At 44.9% G+C, this 19,712-nt stretch overlaps 1 protein-coding gene across 1 annotated transcript; it reads right to left on the reverse strand.

Moving 5' to 3' along the window:
* Positions 1–1,982: 1,982 nt before the first annotated feature.
* Positions 1,983–12,178, reverse strand: RAE1 (ribonucleic acid export 1). The gene is made up of 13 exons (XM_078862729.1): positions 12,008–12,178; positions 11,472–11,563; positions 10,678–10,782; positions 9,573–9,665; positions 9,345–9,431; positions 8,806–8,892; positions 8,521–8,592; positions 7,543–7,650; positions 6,320–6,426; positions 5,255–5,324; positions 3,286–3,480; positions 2,651–2,736; positions 1,983–2,183 (listed from the first exon to the last, which is right to left on the reverse strand). Exons 2-13 carry the CDS (start codon positions 11,553–11,555, stop codon positions 2,177–2,179), a joined length of 1,101 nt encoding a protein of 366 aa, XP_078718855.1. The 5' UTR covers positions 11,556–11,563; positions 12,008–12,178; the 3' UTR covers positions 1,983–2,176.
* Between the last annotated feature and the right edge of the window lie 7,534 nt (positions 12,179–19,712).

Consider the following 19,712-nt stretch of genomic DNA (forward strand, 5'->3'; position numbering starts at 1 on the left):
TAGAAATTGGAATCGGCTACACTTCGTAACGTTGGATAGACACATAATTGCGAGAAATTAACAGCGGCACGCCAGTGGAGAAACTCACCTACGCCAAAGGAACATGACATTTCTATAGTTGGTTCAGGGCTGCGAATGGTGAGAAGCGTCACCCCAATGCTCACAAGTTAATATTCTTTGACAATGATACAAGTATTGCCTTGTGGCAGCTTGGCTTAGTGTGAGTATGTTACTCAGCATCGTAATTAAGCCCTGACAAAAATGAAGGGCGTGCAAATTGAACACTTACTGGTTGGAGACTAATCTAAAATGTACCCAATCTAAAGTTTGTGTGCAGTTCACAACCCACATCACAATAAGTAAAATGATAGTTGATTCTGAGTTTGGGTCACTGTTAGTAGAAATACACCAGAGTTTTTATAGGTCATGTTAATGCCACCTTAATGGGCTCTCACGGGCTAAAGGATTTATCATTGCTGTTCTTCGAGTGCAAAACTTATACTCGTACACCGATTTGTTACGCAAGGCCAGAACACGGCAACATTTTTGGCTGTGGAATCCTTCCCAGCTCTGCATGTTTTTAGCTCTGGCTCAAGTTGATTAGTCGGGTCGTATCTGTAAATTTGACCCAGTCACACATTACATTGACGTCCGCTTGTGTTTGGCCGACCGATCAAAACCACCCACTTGTGAATTAACACTTTTTAGTGAAGCTTTGCGCTGGTAATTAAAATGTACAAAGCACAAACATGTGGCTGGCAGAATTCGCAGTACTTAACTTTTATTCGTGCCAAGTCCAACAGCAAAAGCTAGCAAGGGAACAAGTTTATTTTAACTGTTGTTTTATGACTTACAGTTAACGTTAATGAGTTCAACATTTTGTTAACTTCCATGTGCAAGTCTTTGCACAATAAAGCATATAAAACGAATCTAATTAGTGCAGTTATATTTTAATCTTAATGGGTTGAAGTGTATAAAATACAAACGAGACAAAAATCCCCCATATAGCCTCAACAGACTGTAGGAGCAAATACTGTTAGCGAGCACTTATGAAGGCCGGCACGCCACACAAGGGGTAAGTGGCCAGCACCACGCCCGGTCGCCTTTATCACCCGAGTGGTCCCTGATAATTGTATTTTCGCACTCACATCGCCGGCTTTGAGGAACACAACGTAAAACTTCCCCGCATCTACGGCGTTTTCGATTCGGTTCAGCGGAGCCAAGTCGACAACATTGTGCGTGGCTGCGTAGTGGTTTGCGTGCTGCGCTACGAGCCCGGCGAGCCGACTTCCATTCCCGATCACGGCCAACACGAGTGACGATTTTCATTTTCGATTCGGCTCAGCTGAACTTGGCTCTGAGGGGGGCGGGACGTTTTGTACAACTCGTGTACGCGCCACCATCTTCTCAGTCCCATCGTGCTCGCTGTAATCGGTGCAGACTTTATCGCAGAATATCGTCGCAACGCTTCAACACACAATTCACCCAAAGTGAGATCTTACACATTTTAGGTTCAATCTTTTTAAAATGCTGTTTAAGATTGAGCTTTTTACACTAAAATGTTTAAAATGTCTATTAAAAAAAAACCTTTTAAAACGTACAGGGCTGCTTCGAAATGCTCGTAAAATGGTTTTCAATTAAGTGTTTAATGGTGTTTGAACTTGTGAACATTATGCGTTGTGAAGTATAGTACATGTACAGTACGTATTTTGGTTGCTATTTATTCTGGGAGAAAATTCCCAGTTTTACATGATTTCGTAATAATTCGCAACTTTCCAGCCCGAACCCCGACTTTTATCAGGGACCCCGCCCCCCCCTTGTACTCGAGGTTGACTCGACCTTGATGAGGCCCCAGGACCAGTTCAGATTGATCGAGAGCAGGTATTGAACCCAGGTTGCTGGGTTCGTAGTGCAGCCCGTTAACTGCTGCACTACCGCTCCCAGCATAACACACACACACACAAAATCCCAAGTGAAAGTAGTTTTATAACAAATGTTTATTCGTAGCATGAATTGAGGATGATTTACAATAAGGACATGACTGATGTGCAAAGGGATTTAGAACTGAAATACAACCAAAGAACGCTAAAATTGAGTTGTGTGCCAGTGGCGTTTGCGTAAAGCAGTCTTTGAATCCAACACCACAGGAAAGCATGGAAGAATCTTCCCAAGGCCTTCAAATCCTGCAAGCAGAAGACAACAGTTGACGTGAGCATTTTTACTTGTGGCCAATTGCATCGGAGCTCACAATCTAAGCCTTAGACGTGGGAGCACCATTGGCCACTTGCACATAATTCCTTAAGGTTCATTTGCAACTTTGTTCACACTGATTTACATTGCAAACTAAGGGAAAATATCACTTCGTAGTTATAGCAACGACCACACAGGGCTTGCCAGATGTTTAAGGCATAGGGCTGCGAGGTGGCCAGTGGATGGCAGTGATGAGTCACCCCCCTCATTAGCATCGTGCGATTTCTCTGGTTTGAGATTTCCAATTTCCTCTCATACAAAGCCCAACACTCACGAATGGTATTGTTTCCCAACATTGAAATGCAGTACTCTTGAGACAAAATTGAGGTTCAGTTGAGGCTTACTTGGGTATATAACTGTCAACAATAATGCAAGTAAGTATTTTGTGCAAGTTACAAACCCCTTTTTTGTTCTGGGCTTCAGCTCCTCCGTGGCACTCCTAAGAAAGATGTAGTTCTTCTTCTGTGGGCTGTAGTACTCGTGACCCTGACAACATAAAGGACAAACGAACAAAAGGGTTATGAATGAAAGATGGAACCAGCCCCCACAATAAACAATAAATTCAAAAGCTTTCGTCGATACACGGCTAGCTTGTATCCCCGGTCTGTCTGACATGAGCTTTAAGTTGTCATATCGATTTTTTTTTACTTTCAAGTCTCAAGTGAGCCATAAGGATACATTGACACAACAAGACGTTTCGAGACTTTCATCCAGAACAGATCGTGGCTGATGATACATTACAGACACGGTAATGGCTATTTAAGCTCATGGAACATTGAAGACTGTGCGAATGAGAGAAAACGTACGAGACAAAACAGGCAGCACACACACGACTGAAATAAAAAACGGGACCAAAAAAATAATTGGTTTTCGAATCTGATAGCAAGCCTAAATAGTGGCAATTCATCGTGTCGCGACAGATAATCCTTAAACGCCTAGCTTCGTCTTGAAACGATCTGAGAGACTGAACAGCGGAGCGAGCGCATGCACACACGTAACATCACAAGGGCTTCTGGTAAGGGCAGATGAACTGACCTTGGACCAGTCATAGCTGGAGGAATAGGCGAAGATGTTGCCGTTGTTGTTGATGGAGCAGGCCGTGATGGGCTGATCCAGCTGCTCGGAGGTTTTCAGCTTGGTCCGCGCGTCCTTGTCCCAGAAGCTGAAACGGCCGTCGGAGCCCACCGTCGCTAGCGTGCCGTGCACTGGGTGGAATGCAATTCCGTTGACCTTGTGACACGAAAAAGCAACACGCACGCACCGGGTCAATGACAGATTCAATTAGATAAGCTCTGCGTGCGTACGCATTTATGTTGAACTTCTTTCGAACCCGTATGTAGCCAACCGTGCTTATCGGAGGTCAGCACGGTTAGCATCAACTGCCCATTACAGGAGCTATTGATCTACAACAGGCCAACCTGTAACAGGCCAAGAGCCAAAAGGTATCCATGAGTTCTGCAAAGAGTCAAGTATATATGTGTGCGTGTGTATATATACTAACAGTTTCCAGCACAGGAGAAATTGATCATTCTTTGCTAATGTGATAGTATGTTCTATGTTATGCCCCTTCGATAGACCCGGATGTGGGTATATTTAAAACCGCATGTGGGCTCAAGAGATGCCAGTTGGCCACCACTGCTCTATAGCAATGGCCTGTATATGCTATTATGACCACTGTTAAGACCTTTTCCCAACATTTCTTCGTTTTGCTTTTTTTTATCAATTGTATGAGAGCAGCGAGTGGAGTGGTGGCACAATCGTTAGCGCTCTCCATGTTATAAACTTGATTAATAATTGATTACTGGAGTTGAATTGTCGGTCATGGCTAAGTGGTGAGTTATATCCAAAATTATACCGAGCCTTCCCTTCACCAACCTGCACTGACCAGTGTGGTGAAGTATGGTCAAACAGCTTTCATATTGGACACTGCACAGGAGGCCTTTATCCAGCAATACTGACAGACAGCTGTATATATAGCTGTGATATCAATGTTACGTGATGAGATATAAAAAGAGGTATGCATTTGTAACTCCCGCAGAAAGCAGTGAAACATTACCTTCTTTCCAAAAGCCCCAGAAATTGTAATCGCAGAACTAATTTTAACCGTCCCTTGCAATTTTTACATGGCCGGCACGGTGGTCATCGTATCACAATGAAATAAAACGTGTAACCAGTTGGAATATGACGACTCAACCAACAGTAATTGTGGATGTGCAATCACCAGTAAACAGGCTACACTGGAGAACCTTGTTACAGGTAGGAACAACAGTTCCTATTCTCAGGTTTTTTCGGTAAAGTCACGTAGGTAAAAACATTAAAATTAATGAAAGTAAAATAAAACAAAACAAAATAAAATTCACGACGTTTCGGAGGCAACACAAGTCTCCGTCATCAGGTGGGACCGTCACAGCCGAATTAGCTGCATCAAGTGAAGCAATGATTCAACATCTGAGCATTCAACATCTGAATCATTGCTTCACTTGATGCAGCTAATTCGGCTGTGACGGTCCCACCTGATGACGGAGACTTGTGTTGCCTCCGAAACGTCGTGAATTTTATTTTGTTTTGTTTTATTTTACTTTCATTAATTTTAATGTTTTTACCTACGTGACTTTACCGAAAAAACCTGAGAATATGAATCATTGCAGTCACGAAAGCTTCAAATCTAGAAACAACAGTTCCACACTGCCCACCAGGGATTACTTGTCTGTCTGTCGTGCATAGCCACGCCCTCGATTTGTATTTCATAGAGCGCTTCAGGCGGGCTCAGCACCACGTGACGCGCCGCGTGACACGGATTGCACGAATGCTCCGTCCAACCAAGTTCCTATCTGCCCACTCTGAAGGAACGTGTTTAAATAATGGGTGGCTGAGACCTGGATATGGACCCAGTTTCAGTCGAGCCAGCTCGGTACAAGTGTAATGAGGCCCCCTAAGCCGGGGACCCCCTCCGACATTCATTATGATGAACACACAAGAAAACAAACACATTGATGGCACTCACCGCATAAATATCCTGGGGACCCGTTTGACCATTGGAGCGATGGCACTTGAATGTGAAGTTATCTTTGGCTCTGCAACAATATTTGTGAAACATGGGCAACTCGTGAGCTCGGTATTATGGCGGCCACTTTATGCCAATGCCATCAACTCGTTTTTAAGTCGCAGTTGCTGAGTAGAGGGCCCAAAGGCCCAAATGTATGTATGTCCACCTTCTTTCATATCGTACGCAGCCAACCGTGTTATTCGGATGTGCGGGGGAAGGACAACAAACGAAACACACACTAAACAAAAATAGCAAGTGGCCAGCAACGAACAGCACTATTTAAGGAGTATCATATATTTGGTGAACATGTATTGAATTGGGCAGGTTCATAATAGCTTGATAAAAGCGAAAGAAGCAGAAAGAGAATGGTTTGACCTGCAGTGTGGCGATTGAGACACTGTGTGGATGAGATGAAAAAATCAGTCCGGTAGACCGAGTGCTCAATATCGGTGGAGGAATCAATAAGTGAAGTTCATGGGAACAGTGACCATGGTAGTAGCGATATAGGAGTTATAAGGAGGCAACTGACCGCTGGTGAGCGAGTGACTGGAGCAAAATCAGGCAGTGATGGATCATCAAGTCATCCTGACTGCTTTAAATGTAATGCTATCAAGTGGTTGCGACACCTGGATTATGATAACAGTTATATTCTTTGGGTCTTTCGGTAAAGCCACGTAGATAAAAAATAAATATCACGACGTTTTGATCGCAACACAAGCAATTGTCATCAGGTGAAAAAAAAGTGGGAGAGCTGCTGAGGCAGGAAAAAAAACGTGAAATTTGTATTATTTTTCTATCTATGTGGCTTTACCGAAAGACCCAAAGAATATGAATTCCTGCAGTCACGAAAGCTTTAAGTCAAGACAACAGTTATACATCACATTGTAGTAGTAATAATTGTTCAGAGTATTAAGATGGCTTTGGCAGGGAGAAAAAAAAAGCCAAGCATCTCTAACGCCTCCTTAGCGAGAACAGCAACAAAAAATAGTGATAGCTCGCGCGAAAGTAGCTGTTGTCCCTTACGGATTGGCGGGCTGGATGTACTGGATGGCTACTCTGCCCTCGATGCTGCCCAGTGCAAATCCCGTCGGCTTGTTCTGCTTGTCCATGAAAATAGCCACACAGCGATGCTGCAAATACAAACACCAGACGTCCAAGTCACATTAAGCACCACCTATGATGACTAAAAATCACAATAATTGTTGCCGTAATTGGCTCTCACTTGATTGAGTAAAGAATTGGTAGACAATTTATTTTCCACTTCTCTCGGGGCTTAAAATAATGCATACCAATTCAAGGCGGGAATTATCTCGGGAACACTCTAAAACAAATTATAATTTTGTAATGTGTTTTGAAATATTTGGTCATTAAAAAAGCTGTGTACTAACTTACCCGAGTGAATAATGTGGTATTTTCTGAACACAGAACTTAAGTGTTTGCTCATAGCAAGCACAGATATGACATTTTAATTGGTGAGAACTTGGTGGATTGGGTGACCCCATTAAATTCTGAGCCCACTCGCACAACAGAGGCAATAAAAACGATAACGGAGGTAACAATGTAGTTTTTCTAAGCATAACAATTTACAGTTCATGGCCAGTTCATTGCCGGATAAAGGCTTCACCACGCCATATCAGTCATGGGGTTGACCATAACTTCCTCAGTGCGAGTTCCTAAGATTCCAAGGACCGGTTCAGATGTCGCTTGTCGTCGGTGTTAGCCACGGCTGATAATCAAACTGGGGTTGATGGCGCTATTGCACCAGATTCAGAGTGCAGCGTAAAGGCCACTGTGATACTGCCCCCCCTCCCTCCCGTCTCTATGCAGTAATATGCACGTATAACAGAGATCGCAAACGGGTTTTGATTCCTTACCCGTACCTGTACCCGGCCGCACCAGGGTCGCAAACGGGTACCCGTACACGGCCGTACCCGTACCCTACCCGGCCGGGTACGGGTATCGGGTACCTGATTGCGACCTATGGGATGAAGCCATGTTGCAGGCGCGGGTGGGTTGATTCTAGGAACTTGAATTGTGAGAAGAGACAAGACGTTGGGAAATGAGTGACAAACAGTTACTCACCAGTGACTCACGGTCTACCCGTACCCGGCCGCACCAGGGTCGCAAACGGGTACCCCCGTACCCGTACCCGGCCGGGTAGGGTACGGGTATCGGGTACCCGGTTGCGACCTCTGACGTATAATCACTATGCACATGCAAGACACAATCTGTGGTTTGAAGCAGACCTGGTGCTTGAGTGGGGAGTCGATGCGTTTGTATTCCGAGGGCTGGTTCTCGAGCTGATACACCACGAGCCCACGCTCGGCTGTTGCCACCACAGCCATGGGGTAAACCTGAGACAAACACACACACTTTTCACTTCGGCCGTACTGATATAACTACACGCATACAAGCAAGCCAACTCCACAGTGTGTGGTCATTTGTTTAATATACATTTTTATATTTTCTCCAATTTTACTTCCAATCGTGCAAATGGCATTACGCTTGTCACGAGACGGGGATTAAATTCCATTCAGAACTATCGCACAGCGGTGCGTCACTCAGCGTTTGAGAATGGCCTGTGAAAAGACTACTTCAGACGTTCTCTGAACGGTCCCTTATTCACAGTATGCAGACCACGTCCCACTATTGTGGTGCAAGTCCTATGACAATAAATCCTACATTCGTAATACTCAGAGTTGGAATAAGTCAAATGAAGCAACAAATATATTTTCATGATGGGGCTTGTGTAGTAATTGATTACTTGGCTGAGATCATCAACTCACTATATTTGAGAATCTGTTTTAAATATCGAAGGCTGAAACTCAATATTGAACTCTGTATCTCAGTCAATTTTCGCTCGATGGGAGTTCGCTCATGCTCCTCTGCTGCTCCTATGGTCTGGGACACCCTTCGCCAAGACATCTGTCCTGTTGACTCCCCCTGCCCCAGTTCAAGTCCAGGCTCAAGATGTATTTTTTTTACTCTGCCTCTGACTACTATATAAAATAAATATGCCACGTTTCTGCATAGCAATGCATTTTAGATGCTAATTGAATCCAAATTGTACTTTATCGTATCTGGTGTTCTAACGTGGAGGTATGTGCCTCCTGAATCACACGGCAACCTACAGTGCTTGCATTAACAATGACTGACGGCGGTTCATCGTGTGACACGTCTAAGTCTTTGTTGGGTATCCAAAAGGCGAGTGAATGGATTCGTACCACATCAGCGCAGTAGCACCTCTCTGGCAGCTGAATGGTGAGCAAGGGGTTTGGAGTGCGCGTGTCCCAGAACTGTAGAGAGAACAATGCAAACAAACCAGCAGGGATAATTATTGCACAAGTAATGGCGCGACAGAAAAAAAAAGCTATAGGGTTAAGAAAAATAAACTCGTCTGTATTTACCACCACATTCTATTTCAGAAATTGAATATTTTGTCTGGAAGGCTTTTGGTGGACAAAATGGTGAAGAATAAATGTCTCGGAAGCTTTCACAATCGCACAAACCTTTAAGCTTTTATCCCAGCTGCCTGTCATAATGCAGCTATAGCTTGGTGCCTTGATCCAATGTATTGTCTTTATTGGTCCATCATGCTGCAACACATAAAACATCAAGACGCGTTATACAAGACAACAGCACAGAAGCAATTGCAATTTTAATTAAAATAAGAGTAGGTGATATCTGTCCTATGCCCAATTTACCCAGGATGGGTCTGATCTCACCAGATCTCGGAGGCCAGGGGAATGTGTGGATGGGTGACCACTATGCAGCCAAGTTGGCATAGGTGGCAGCAGGGCTATGTGATGGCTAGCAGAGGACAGTGGAGCAAAATCCAATGTTGTACTATGAATCTGCATGCCCATTTCTATGCACCTTGCCTTTACCAAACCGACAGTGACCAGCATGGTGACGTATGGGTCAATTACCTCCACGACCCGCTCACCGTGGCAGTCATCCAGTACTGGATTGGCCGCAGGGTTCGACGTGTAGAATATATTTACGTTCTACTGTTCAACTACACACAAAGAGTAAACGAACCACTGACCTGTGCAACCTGGATAGCCTGATTGCTGTTCAGATCCCACATCTTGGCCGTCTTGTCACTGGACGCAGTAAACACTTTTGTTCCATCCTGAAACAAACACACAGTGAAAATGCCTCCGTGTGCACATAAACCCACGCAGGCAGCCTCCTCGCAAAAGGGCAAAGAGAATGTAAAATCCTCGACATTGGGGGTGTATCCAGTTGAACGATGAATGACGTCACCACTCACGTCACTCCAGCAGACGTCCAGTATGGGCCCTGTGTGCATCTGCTGGGCCTTGGGAATGGTCTGTCCACTGTCCTGCACTTCCCAGCAGCGAACCTGCAGCGAGACGACACAGTGACGTTAAACCTGTTTGCTGTTACGATGTTTAATTGTACACGCATTGCCATTTGTCAATCCTTTGCTGGATGAGGCCTCCTCACTCCACGGTTGGCTACGTACCGTGCGAAAGAAGTTCAACATACATACAAGAGGTCGTGGATGTTATATGACCATATTTCATCACCATGCTTGTCAGTGCAGTGAAGGCAGGGAGTATATAGAGTACCACAATTGTTTTTCTGTACTACCTTCTGATGCCCACGACTTAGCACGTTTGTCAATGACAAACGTGGCTTACATAGTGGTCAGCCATCAGAGTAAAATCCTTCAGGTAACATTTTTTTGCCATACTAGGGTGTGTACTCTCCCAAACTTCCTGCGACATTGAAATGTTTGCTGCGTGGCAGTCAACCGATATTTCAATTATCAAAGATGAATAAAGCTGAATTAAGCGAATAACCAACATTAATGCAATGGTTCAACAGTCATTGGTAGCCTGAGTTTAAACCATACACTCAGTACAAGTGAGAACCTGGTTTAATCACAGGCTGGATTCGAAGCCAGATTCTTGGTGGCGCCAGCTCAGGAGTTAGAATGAAACTATAAGCTGAACTAAATTTAATTTTACCAGGTAAGGCCCACTGAGATAGCTCTTTTTCAGAAAGGGCCTGGCTATCACAAATGATAACTCAACAATGGTGGCTTAACATCATGTGGAAATGTATAGCAGCCAAATACTCTATGCGCATGTTTCTAAATGTGGAGGGGAAAACTGGAGGACCTGGATAAAAATCCACACGACCACGGGGAGACACGCAAACTCCAAATATATAAGCGTCGGGGTTGGGATCGAACACCACGAGCTCTTGCATACCAGGCGAGGGCATTAACATCTCGTCACTGCGGCACCTTTTAAAGTTCTGACGTCTGAGCCACCGGGTCACCTCGGCTGCACTGCATCCCTCAAGGCCACAGCATGCTGCCTGCCACCACACTCTGCCTCACTCACATCATTCGCCCAGGAACCCGCGATGAGGTAGTTTCCGGGCAGAGCGGCGGGGCTGAACGACAAGCAGCTGATGCTGTCATCTGGCGGAGAAGTCACCTCGATGTCCTACGAGACGGGGGTTAGCGACAGGTCACCACTGCATGCACACGCAACGCTCCTCCATTCTAATACACTCAGTGAACCACTGACGCTTTTGCAACACATCAGGAAAATAAAACAATTTTAAGTGAAAATATAATAAAATTCAGTTTTCTTTTTCTTGCAATGGCATGAATAGCAAGACGTGTTATTCTTTTGTTGACATCAATTGTACAAACCATATCTAAACATCCTACATATTCAGCGGTAAGAATATGCGTGTGGCTATTGAGTGCACAGGCAGTGCAATTGCACCAGGGTGCATGGGCTGGAGAGGCCCAGGTGCCGGGCCAGAGTGGAATTAGACAGTCCCCCCCCCCCCAACACAATTCTTGCTTACTCCATGGACAATGCCCAATGACTCTATGCTCTTATAAAGAACGTATATTTTAATTTTTTATAGCTGATCCCATTCAGCAAAACCGATCAGCACGGGCGCGTGAAAGCGGTGACCACGGTGATGTGTGTTGCACTGCCCACGAGTAAAACGACATGGCAGTACATGCGTCACTCTTGACTGCCTAAGTTCATCAAATGTCTCTCATCGGGTAACTGCAAACCCAGCGGTGGTGACGACGACGACGATGGTGGTGGTGGTGATGATTGCAATTGCCGTGATCGAGGCGAAAATCGCACGCGTAGAGAAGTGTTACTACCTTCATTGGGTTGTGGTTGTCCGTAGCCGCGTTTCCAAACATAGTGTTTCCTCCAAACCCCGTGCTGGTGCCAAACAGACTCATATTTACACCTGGAAGAAAAGAAAACAACAACAATTAAGAGGAGAAAATGGGTGTCAGTCTGATCAATGAACCAAGACGCCGATTGAATGGATTTCTTGGTATCTACCGCATCACACACGCGGTTATCCTGAACGGGCAGCTTCATTATAACTCACAACGATTAATCCCCACATCAAACTCGCACATTTTTTGGTTGAATAATAAAATACCAGCAAATAAATACGAGCACAAAAAACATTAAAATCGCGCCGTTTCGAAAGCTTCTTTATGGGTGGCGGCGTTACGCCGACGCCGGCCTCGCCACGCGGTCGGGGGCCGCCTACGCGCTCAGGATCGGTAGCCCGACCAGGCAAGACCGGTGCTCGACCTGCGGCCTACCCGGCCTCTTGTCCCGCGGGGGAGGCGACGCGATAACACGAACGGCTCGTGCGACCACCCGGGTCCGCTCTCACCTTGACCCGCTGGGTTCGACACCGACTCCGCCGGACACGGGAACGGCTCAGGAGGCGCGAGAGGCGCGCATTTGCAGCCCAAAACGAAGCACGTTTGCAAAATTTTAGAGCGCTTCGGCAGAGCTGAGCGGGAGCCGCTTCCATTGGACGGGGCAGGTCACGTGGCGTCAGTAGGAGTGGGCGGGGCTTCATACCCAAATCTTTAAATTGATTCATTCATTCTCTTTGGTTCTCAAGATTCATTTATTCTTTCATTCATTCACCCACTCACCCCACCATTATTTATTACATTAATTCGTTCATTTATTCACCCACTCACCCCACTTTTCATTAATAAATTAAGTAATTCGTTCATTAATTCACTCACCTACTCACCCTTTATAAATTCAATTCATCTTCTTGGTTCTTTCGGTAAAGTCACGTAGAAGGGGAATAATAAAATAATAAAAATAAAACATCATAATAATTCTCACAACGTCTGTCGGAGAGACAGCGTCTGAATGAGCACCACCATTCTTGGCAACGTATATTTAAGCTGGGTTGGAGGGGGAAGGGCGCCTTGACAAAGGAATTTGCATATCAAGAGGAATTGTCAAGGCGCCCTTCCCCCTCCAACCCAGCTTAAATATACGCTGCCAAGATATTAACTCACTATAACTAAACTATGTTTATGTTACCAGGTAAGGCCCATTGAGCTGTATAGCTCTTTTTCAGAAGTGACCTGGCCACAAATGATAGCTCAACGAAGTGGCTTATCACGTGGGAATTAATGGCAGCAAAATACTCTAAATGTGTGATGTTGATTCTAAATGTTGAGAGAAAACCCGGAGGACCCGGAGAAACATCCATGCGACCATGGGGAGAGAGACAGGCAACGCCAAGTCTCTAGGCGTCAGGGTCTGGATCAAACTCACCAGGCGAGGTAGTTACCATCTCGCTATACCGATAGTATTTATTAATTACGTATATATATTATTTCTACGTATAGTATTTATACGTGACAAACGTATTGATCAAATTCTGACATGAAAGGAGTTTGAGCGATGGGTCGTTGAAGGTTAATGACAAGAATTGTGGCATAAAACTACCACGTGGCTTAACTCAAGACACATATGAATAATTGTTTTGGCTACACAAACCAACGATTTAAGTAAACTTGACGATAGTGGCCAGTTCAGGTTGGCAAAGGTAACGGCGGTGCCCTTTCCCATGTCACTAGCCACTTGATTGTTAGCCGTGGCTCGGAATGAAACTCAGATGGCTGGGACCCATCGTTCAGTTGTACAAATCGCTGCGGCAACTGTTCCCCACATTACAGCAATTGCAAATATTTCTATTATTGTAGCTATTGTTAATACTATATCCCTGGGCATTAACGAGTTAACGGAATAATTTAGTTGAAATTTATAAAAAAGCAAACACGGCATCTTAGTCCAGGTCAGCATTAATTTCTGCCCGTAGAAACCTTTCTTGCCTTTTTAATTATGAAGTATCTCGCTTGTTCACGAGTTACACACTTGGTTGGAGATCTGCTTAACAATGCATGCCATCTGTGCCGTCAAAACTAATCTGCGGTGGCACACGAGGCAGAACATTGATGAAATATCGATGGCATTTCTTTCCAGCATCTCCGGGAATTCCAGATTTATCCTGTTCGCTAAATTGTTTATGCGTTTTATTTTTGTCTTCATGCAAAGTGGCTCCGAGGTGACGCACGTGTCTGTCTCTCTGACTGCTCCAAGAAACCGCCATCAACGGAAAACACCGCTTCTCGGTAAACATTGAAAGCTGGGTTATAATTGGCGCTAATTTGGTCTACAATCACCGAATGAAATGACACAATTGGGGCGATGTATTAATTACAATGGTTAGGGAGCGGGAACACAGTGGGTTTGCTCATTGGCCAAGGTCAACATCGGTATTCAGTAATATTGACAGCTTTGTGCCAAATGTCTTTATTTATTTTATCATTGAAGACAAAAATCCCCCGTGTAGGCTATAACAGACTGTTGGGCAAGTGTTGTTAGCGAGCACCTATGATGGCCGGCACGGTAACACGAGGGGGTGGGTGGCCAGCACCACGCTCGGCCGCCTTTGTCTCCCTAGTGTCGATGTTTACACACCGCACTAGGTACTCATATGAATATGAGTCGAGGTAGCAGAGGCCCAGGACCGGTTCAAATAATCGTCACTGGTGTTGGCCATGAGCGGGAATCGAACCCGTGTCCCCAGGTTCGTAGCGCAGTCACCGCTACACTACCGCTCCCTTATCATTCAAGACCCAGTCTCTCACAAACAGTACCTGCTGAGCTATGTACGAGACATACCTAAAGTGTGGTGTGCGAAAAATGCAGTGTACTACACTAGGCTGCGATATAAGGTATTTAATTAATAACGACTCCTGAATTATGCTGGGAGAGCGAGCCGTGGCGCAATGATTAGCGCGTCACACTATTAACCTTTGCCGACCTGAGTTCGATTCCAGGCCACGGCTATAACATCAGTGGCGAGTGATATCCGAACCGCGCTCTTCCACACTCCCTTGACTAACTTGCATTGACCAGCGTGGTGAAGTATGGTCGGTCAGACAAGGACTGCGAGTTAAAGTTGTTATGATGAAGTATGCAGCATAAAATGCAGCACAGACGCGCACTTTAAGTGAAGCTCTCTTCTGCATAATGAAAATAAGAGTCGTATTATTTAAAGTTTAATCTCGGGAAAGCTACGACATGGATATACGATGTATAAAGTAGACGTAGGAGCTTTCATGAGAAAACATATCGTCAGCACGGAGTGCATAAGTTCACAGCATGCACTGATTTTGACAGAACTTCTGATAGAGCGTGGATTAAAAGAGAACCAGGCAATATATAATGCACCAGCGGGTTGCTTAATAAAGTTCTTTATTTCGTATAATAATTTCAGTCAAATGCTCCTCTTTAAAATCACATCGTATCGAGATACACGCATTCATTTTATATACAGTACAGTATATATATATTTTCCGTTTCCTCTCCAAAGTTTCTCTCAATGTTAAAATAAGCGTCAGTGTTTTTTCTCTCGCATCTACAATACATGTACACACGTCCGTATGTGTCAGCCGATGGAGACTGGGCACACTCTAGGGGACATCGCCACCGCTCATGCCACAAATGACCTGGGACGTTTGCATGCACTCGCAGTAGAAACGCTGGCGATTATGAGCAGCCCAAAAAATGTACAGGGAAATCGTACAGCGACTTATTTCATAAACAACGCGGCTCTTTCTCTTACCATACATCCCGCGGATAGACCCCACGTGTTCATAGATTACAAAGCTTGCGCTCCGCAGGTTTAAAGCTGTATTTTTTCTGCTCTTTATTTACAATGTTGTGTGTGTGTGTACATCAATCGCTTGGATTTACTTTACAGGGCGACATTTCAGTGATGCGAGCAATGGTGTCATGTTTTAATACCCGTCGGTCCCTCGTCCACGGATAATGTTTTTCCACTTGCCAACCCGATGAGAAGGAAGGGGCGTCCTGTCGATATTTTTAATAACAACTTGCCGTCTAGCGCGGGGTTGTAAAGCGCAATCATAGGTGCTTCATATTCTTGGTTCTTTCTTACGTTAAGAAAAAAAAACGCCACTTTTTTCAAATTTTCTTGCTGTGGTTTTCACACCTGATGATGATTGCTTGTGTTGCAGTCGAAACGTCGTAATAATTTTATTGTTTTATATTTGTATTATTTCATTATTTCCCTTCTACGTGACTTTACCGAAAGAACCATGAATATGAATCCCTGCAGTCACGAAAGCTTTAAATCAAAACATAGGCGCTTCGTTAAGGACCTGCTCCTGGTTATACCAGTGCCGGATTATCCTAGTAGCACAAGTAGATGCATATGTAGCTACGGGCCCCGCACTTTCAAGGGCCCCGCGCTAAATGCTTTCAAGCTATCAATTCCGGTTCAGTGATTCTACACTTGCTCTATTACTATAGTACTATACCGCCTTCAACTTTTATGAATGACTGGGTGTTTAAGGTTAGCAATTTATCGTATTATCTGGCTGTATAGCAAATTAAAAAATACAATTACTTTACTATGCAAGTTAAAAAAAATTGTGTTTTATGTTGCAGGCCCGCACTAGCTTAATCCGGCACTGGGTTATTCCGAAATGAAACTCCGAAACGCAGAGGCCTAGTAACGACATTTCGGAAGATTCGAATTTGGGGTTTTTGTTGTTTTTGTTTTGAATCGGAACAGCCCGGTAAAAATCAACAAACCGTGACGTCACTTACGCCCTAATTGACAATCGTGTGACGTCACTAATGTTAGCACACAAAGGACACTTTAACATTCGTACATTGTGGGAATAAACTAAACACATTTTTTTTTTCATTTTACAAGGTAAGGCCAACCGAAACACATAGCTTTTTTTCAGCAGCGATCTGGCCACAAATGCCAGCTCAACGAAGTGGCTTATCATCATGTGGATATGTAGAGCAATCGAACACTCTAAACGCGTGATGCTGATTCTAAATGTGGAGGGAAAAACCGGAGGATCCGAAGAAAAATCCACAACACCTTGGGAGAGAGAGAAACACTAAAACTACAAATATACAGGCGTCAGGGTTGGGATCGAACCCACGACTTCCTGCAAACCAGGTAAGGTAGTTAACATCTTGCCACCGTGGCGCTCAAATTCAAAAATAACCGTGAAATTGTCCTTAAAACTCGAATATTCAAGCGTTCAAATCTGAAATTCATCCCTGCCGCATTGTAGAGAAAGAGAAAAAACAAATGTGGGGGTGGTGGGTGAAATATTGACAACGAGTTTTGTTTACAAATATGGTGAAAAGGGTTACACAAAATCGGAAGCCCGAGCAATTCAATCCGCCGGGTTGGCAAATGTGACACTTTGGGGAGGTCAGTTCTCGATTCAGAACGATCTGCAAGAAACACGCGGCGAGGTCTTACACTGTGTGACACTTTACATACAAAACAAAAACACCGCTTGCATTATCCCGTGTGTCACATGCTCAGAATGTACACAAATAAATTAAACTTAAATTAAATTATTTACTATTCTATATGTTAATATGAATAATACTTGAAACACAATTCACATCTCGGCAGACAATAATAGCTTTGATGATGTTTCTACATTAGTACCAGTGATGGAGATATTATAAATATCAGCCAAGGTTAATGAACTGCTGGATGAATCAATCAGAATATGTTTAATGGAGGAATCCGATGAGCTACAAAGCTTTTTTTCACAGATGTCCAGTCGCCTTCCCAAGCCCCCCGACCGTTGCCACCTCTCACAGTCACGCGACGTAACAATCCACCCAGCAGCTATTCACAAGCTAATTCAACCGCTCCATCTCCTCCGTGAACGTGCTCATGGGCGCGTTCCATCCCTTGTCTGCTGCTCCGTCATTGCTCTTGAGCGTTGGGCATCGCCCCTTCGAGCCGTGACGCGTCCCTCTCCCACCCCACCCCACCCACTCTTACCAGTGTGGGCGACGTCGTTAAACTGCGTGCGTTCATCTCATCCACGTGTTCCTCCTCCTGTAACTCAATGTTATTCCAAGCGTGTATCTGTTGGATCCTTTCACTGAAAATCAAATATCAACAAAGGGACATTGACCAACTTTTTGTAAAAATTGGGATTTTAATATTCAAACACTTTAAGCTAAGAGTGAGATCTACCAGACTCCGGTCTCTGGATCTTTTCTTATCATACCACACGTGTGTGTCCTCGACGTCTAGTATACATCACGTTACTGCAGTGGTAAGGAACTGAATATTTGGATGCATATATGTCTCATACACGGATGGAGAGGTGGTGCGGTGGTTAGCACGACTGCGCTAAGTTGTGGTTGTCCTGGGCGTGAACTCCATCCAGGGCTAGCATCAGTGGTGAATGAAACCTGAATCGATCCAAACCGTACTGAATAACGTGGCGAAATAAATACTAAACCTGAACTATGTTTTATTTTCCCAGGAAAGGTCCACCAAACTCTATAGCTCTTTTTCAGAAGCTACCTGGCGACGAATGACAGCTGAACGAAATGGCTTATCATCATGTGAAATATCAGCCAAATACTGTAAACGCATCATGTTGATTCTCAATGTGGAGGGAGATACCGGAGGACCTGGATAAAAATCCACGCGACCATGGGGGGAACATGCAAACTTCAAATATACAGCAGCAGGCATCAGGGTCGAGATCGAACCCACGACCTCTTGTATACCGGGCGAGTGAGCCAACATCTCGCCATACAACCCCCCATTACCGACATGAAATTGGGAGGCCTCCATCCATCAATGGACTGACAAAGCGTTGTAAATTACAACTTCACACGGAGGTTTCCGCTGCCAATATCACGATTGCAACATTTGTTTCAATAATGACGCGCACTAACCCCAACTCAATTACGAGTCGTTATATGTCGTCGTCGTCAGCCTCCAACTTCCCACTGCCGAGCAAATGTCTCCCCGATTTGTTTTTACCTTTCTTTCCTTTCCCGAGTTGCATTGTTCCGTGTGATGTCCGTTGAAATTGTTTCGCACCGTACGTAGCCAACCGCGCTAACCGGAGGCGAGTCCTTGTCCAGTCGTGTCAACAGTTTCAACCGCATGCCTACGTCGGCCCAACGTTGGCATGTTTACTGTGTCTCATTCTATTAGTGATTAAAAAGTATATATTAAATTTATATTGTAAAGGACTGACATTGGAACGTTGGCCGAGTGGAACACCCAATCGAAGCCGCCGTGCTCTCATCCGAAATTCAGTGGCAAAACTGCACAGCCGCTAAGCGTGCTGGAACTTGGAGTGCCTCCCGTTGAGTTGACGGATGGCTCGGGGAAGAACACGGTTTTCTTTTTTGCTCATCGGCCCTGGCTTCGCGCACTAACACCCGTGTCAGGCAACGATACTGAACGATGAACATTTTGGACGCTTCCAATTACAGGCGCGCTTTTACCCAAACGCGCGAGCCTTGACGGAACGGCGGCCGGTGGTAATTTACGCGTTTTACTGTCCGTGATTTCAGTGGTTTTAACTAAAAATAACCGCGAGATGGAATTTGCCGAGTTTCCCCACGCAGCGCGGAATGCACAGGGAAGAGTGTCGGCGTGCAGCGTGGGTGCGCGGTGTGCCGCCAACATCTTTCAATTGCAACGAAACCACCAACACAACCACCACCACAAGCATCATCAGCAGCAGCACCACTACCCGCACAACTTTCAGCACCATCATCACCGTCAGCACCATCACAACCACCATGACCATCATCAGCACCATCATCACCACCATGACCATCGTCATCATCATCAGTGCCACCATCATTGTCCATCAGCCATACCTCTACCACCAGCATCACCACCTGCACCACTGCAATCAGACTGCAACATCATTAAAATCTGTTGTTGTTGTTTTTAGCTCGAATTACAAGGAATAAAGGTGGAACGATTTGTGATTCTGGGATGCAATTCATTATTCTGTTGTCAACGTCACAGCGACCTCTTGTGGCTGCACACGACGTACGCATTGGAATGGAATACACATCTTTATCGATTCATAGACATGCAAATTCGATGTAAATGATGTGAGCGTAAGAATCTAAATGCATCGTTGCAGCTCTGCTTGGTGGAATTTCAGACGGAAAAAAAACCACGCTCAGAGTCAGCTGCTGTGGGGGAGCGGTGGCGC

This window comes from Lampetra fluviatilis, chromosome 14 (genome assembly GCF_964198595.1).
Source record: "Lampetra fluviatilis chromosome 14, kcLamFluv1.1, whole genome shotgun sequence".
NCBI classification, from domain to species: Eukaryota; Metazoa; Chordata; class Hyperoartia; order Petromyzontiformes; family Petromyzontidae; genus Lampetra; species Lampetra fluviatilis.

Bases quoted from the DNA above. Each gene is read 5' to 3' on its own strand.
- RAE1 (XM_078862729.1), bottom strand. From the start codon at position 11,555: ATGAGTCTGTTTGGCACCAGCACGGGGTTTGGAGGAAACACTATGTTT. The intron at 6,427-7,542 runs GTCTGCTTCAAA...TTGTATTTGCAG, and splicing joins ACTCCCCACTCAAGCACCAG to CATCGCTGTGTGGCTATTTT. The intron at 2,737-3,285 runs GTCAGTTCATCT...TTATGTTGTCAG, and splicing joins CCAGCTATGACTGGTCCAAG to GGTCACGAGTACTACAGCCC.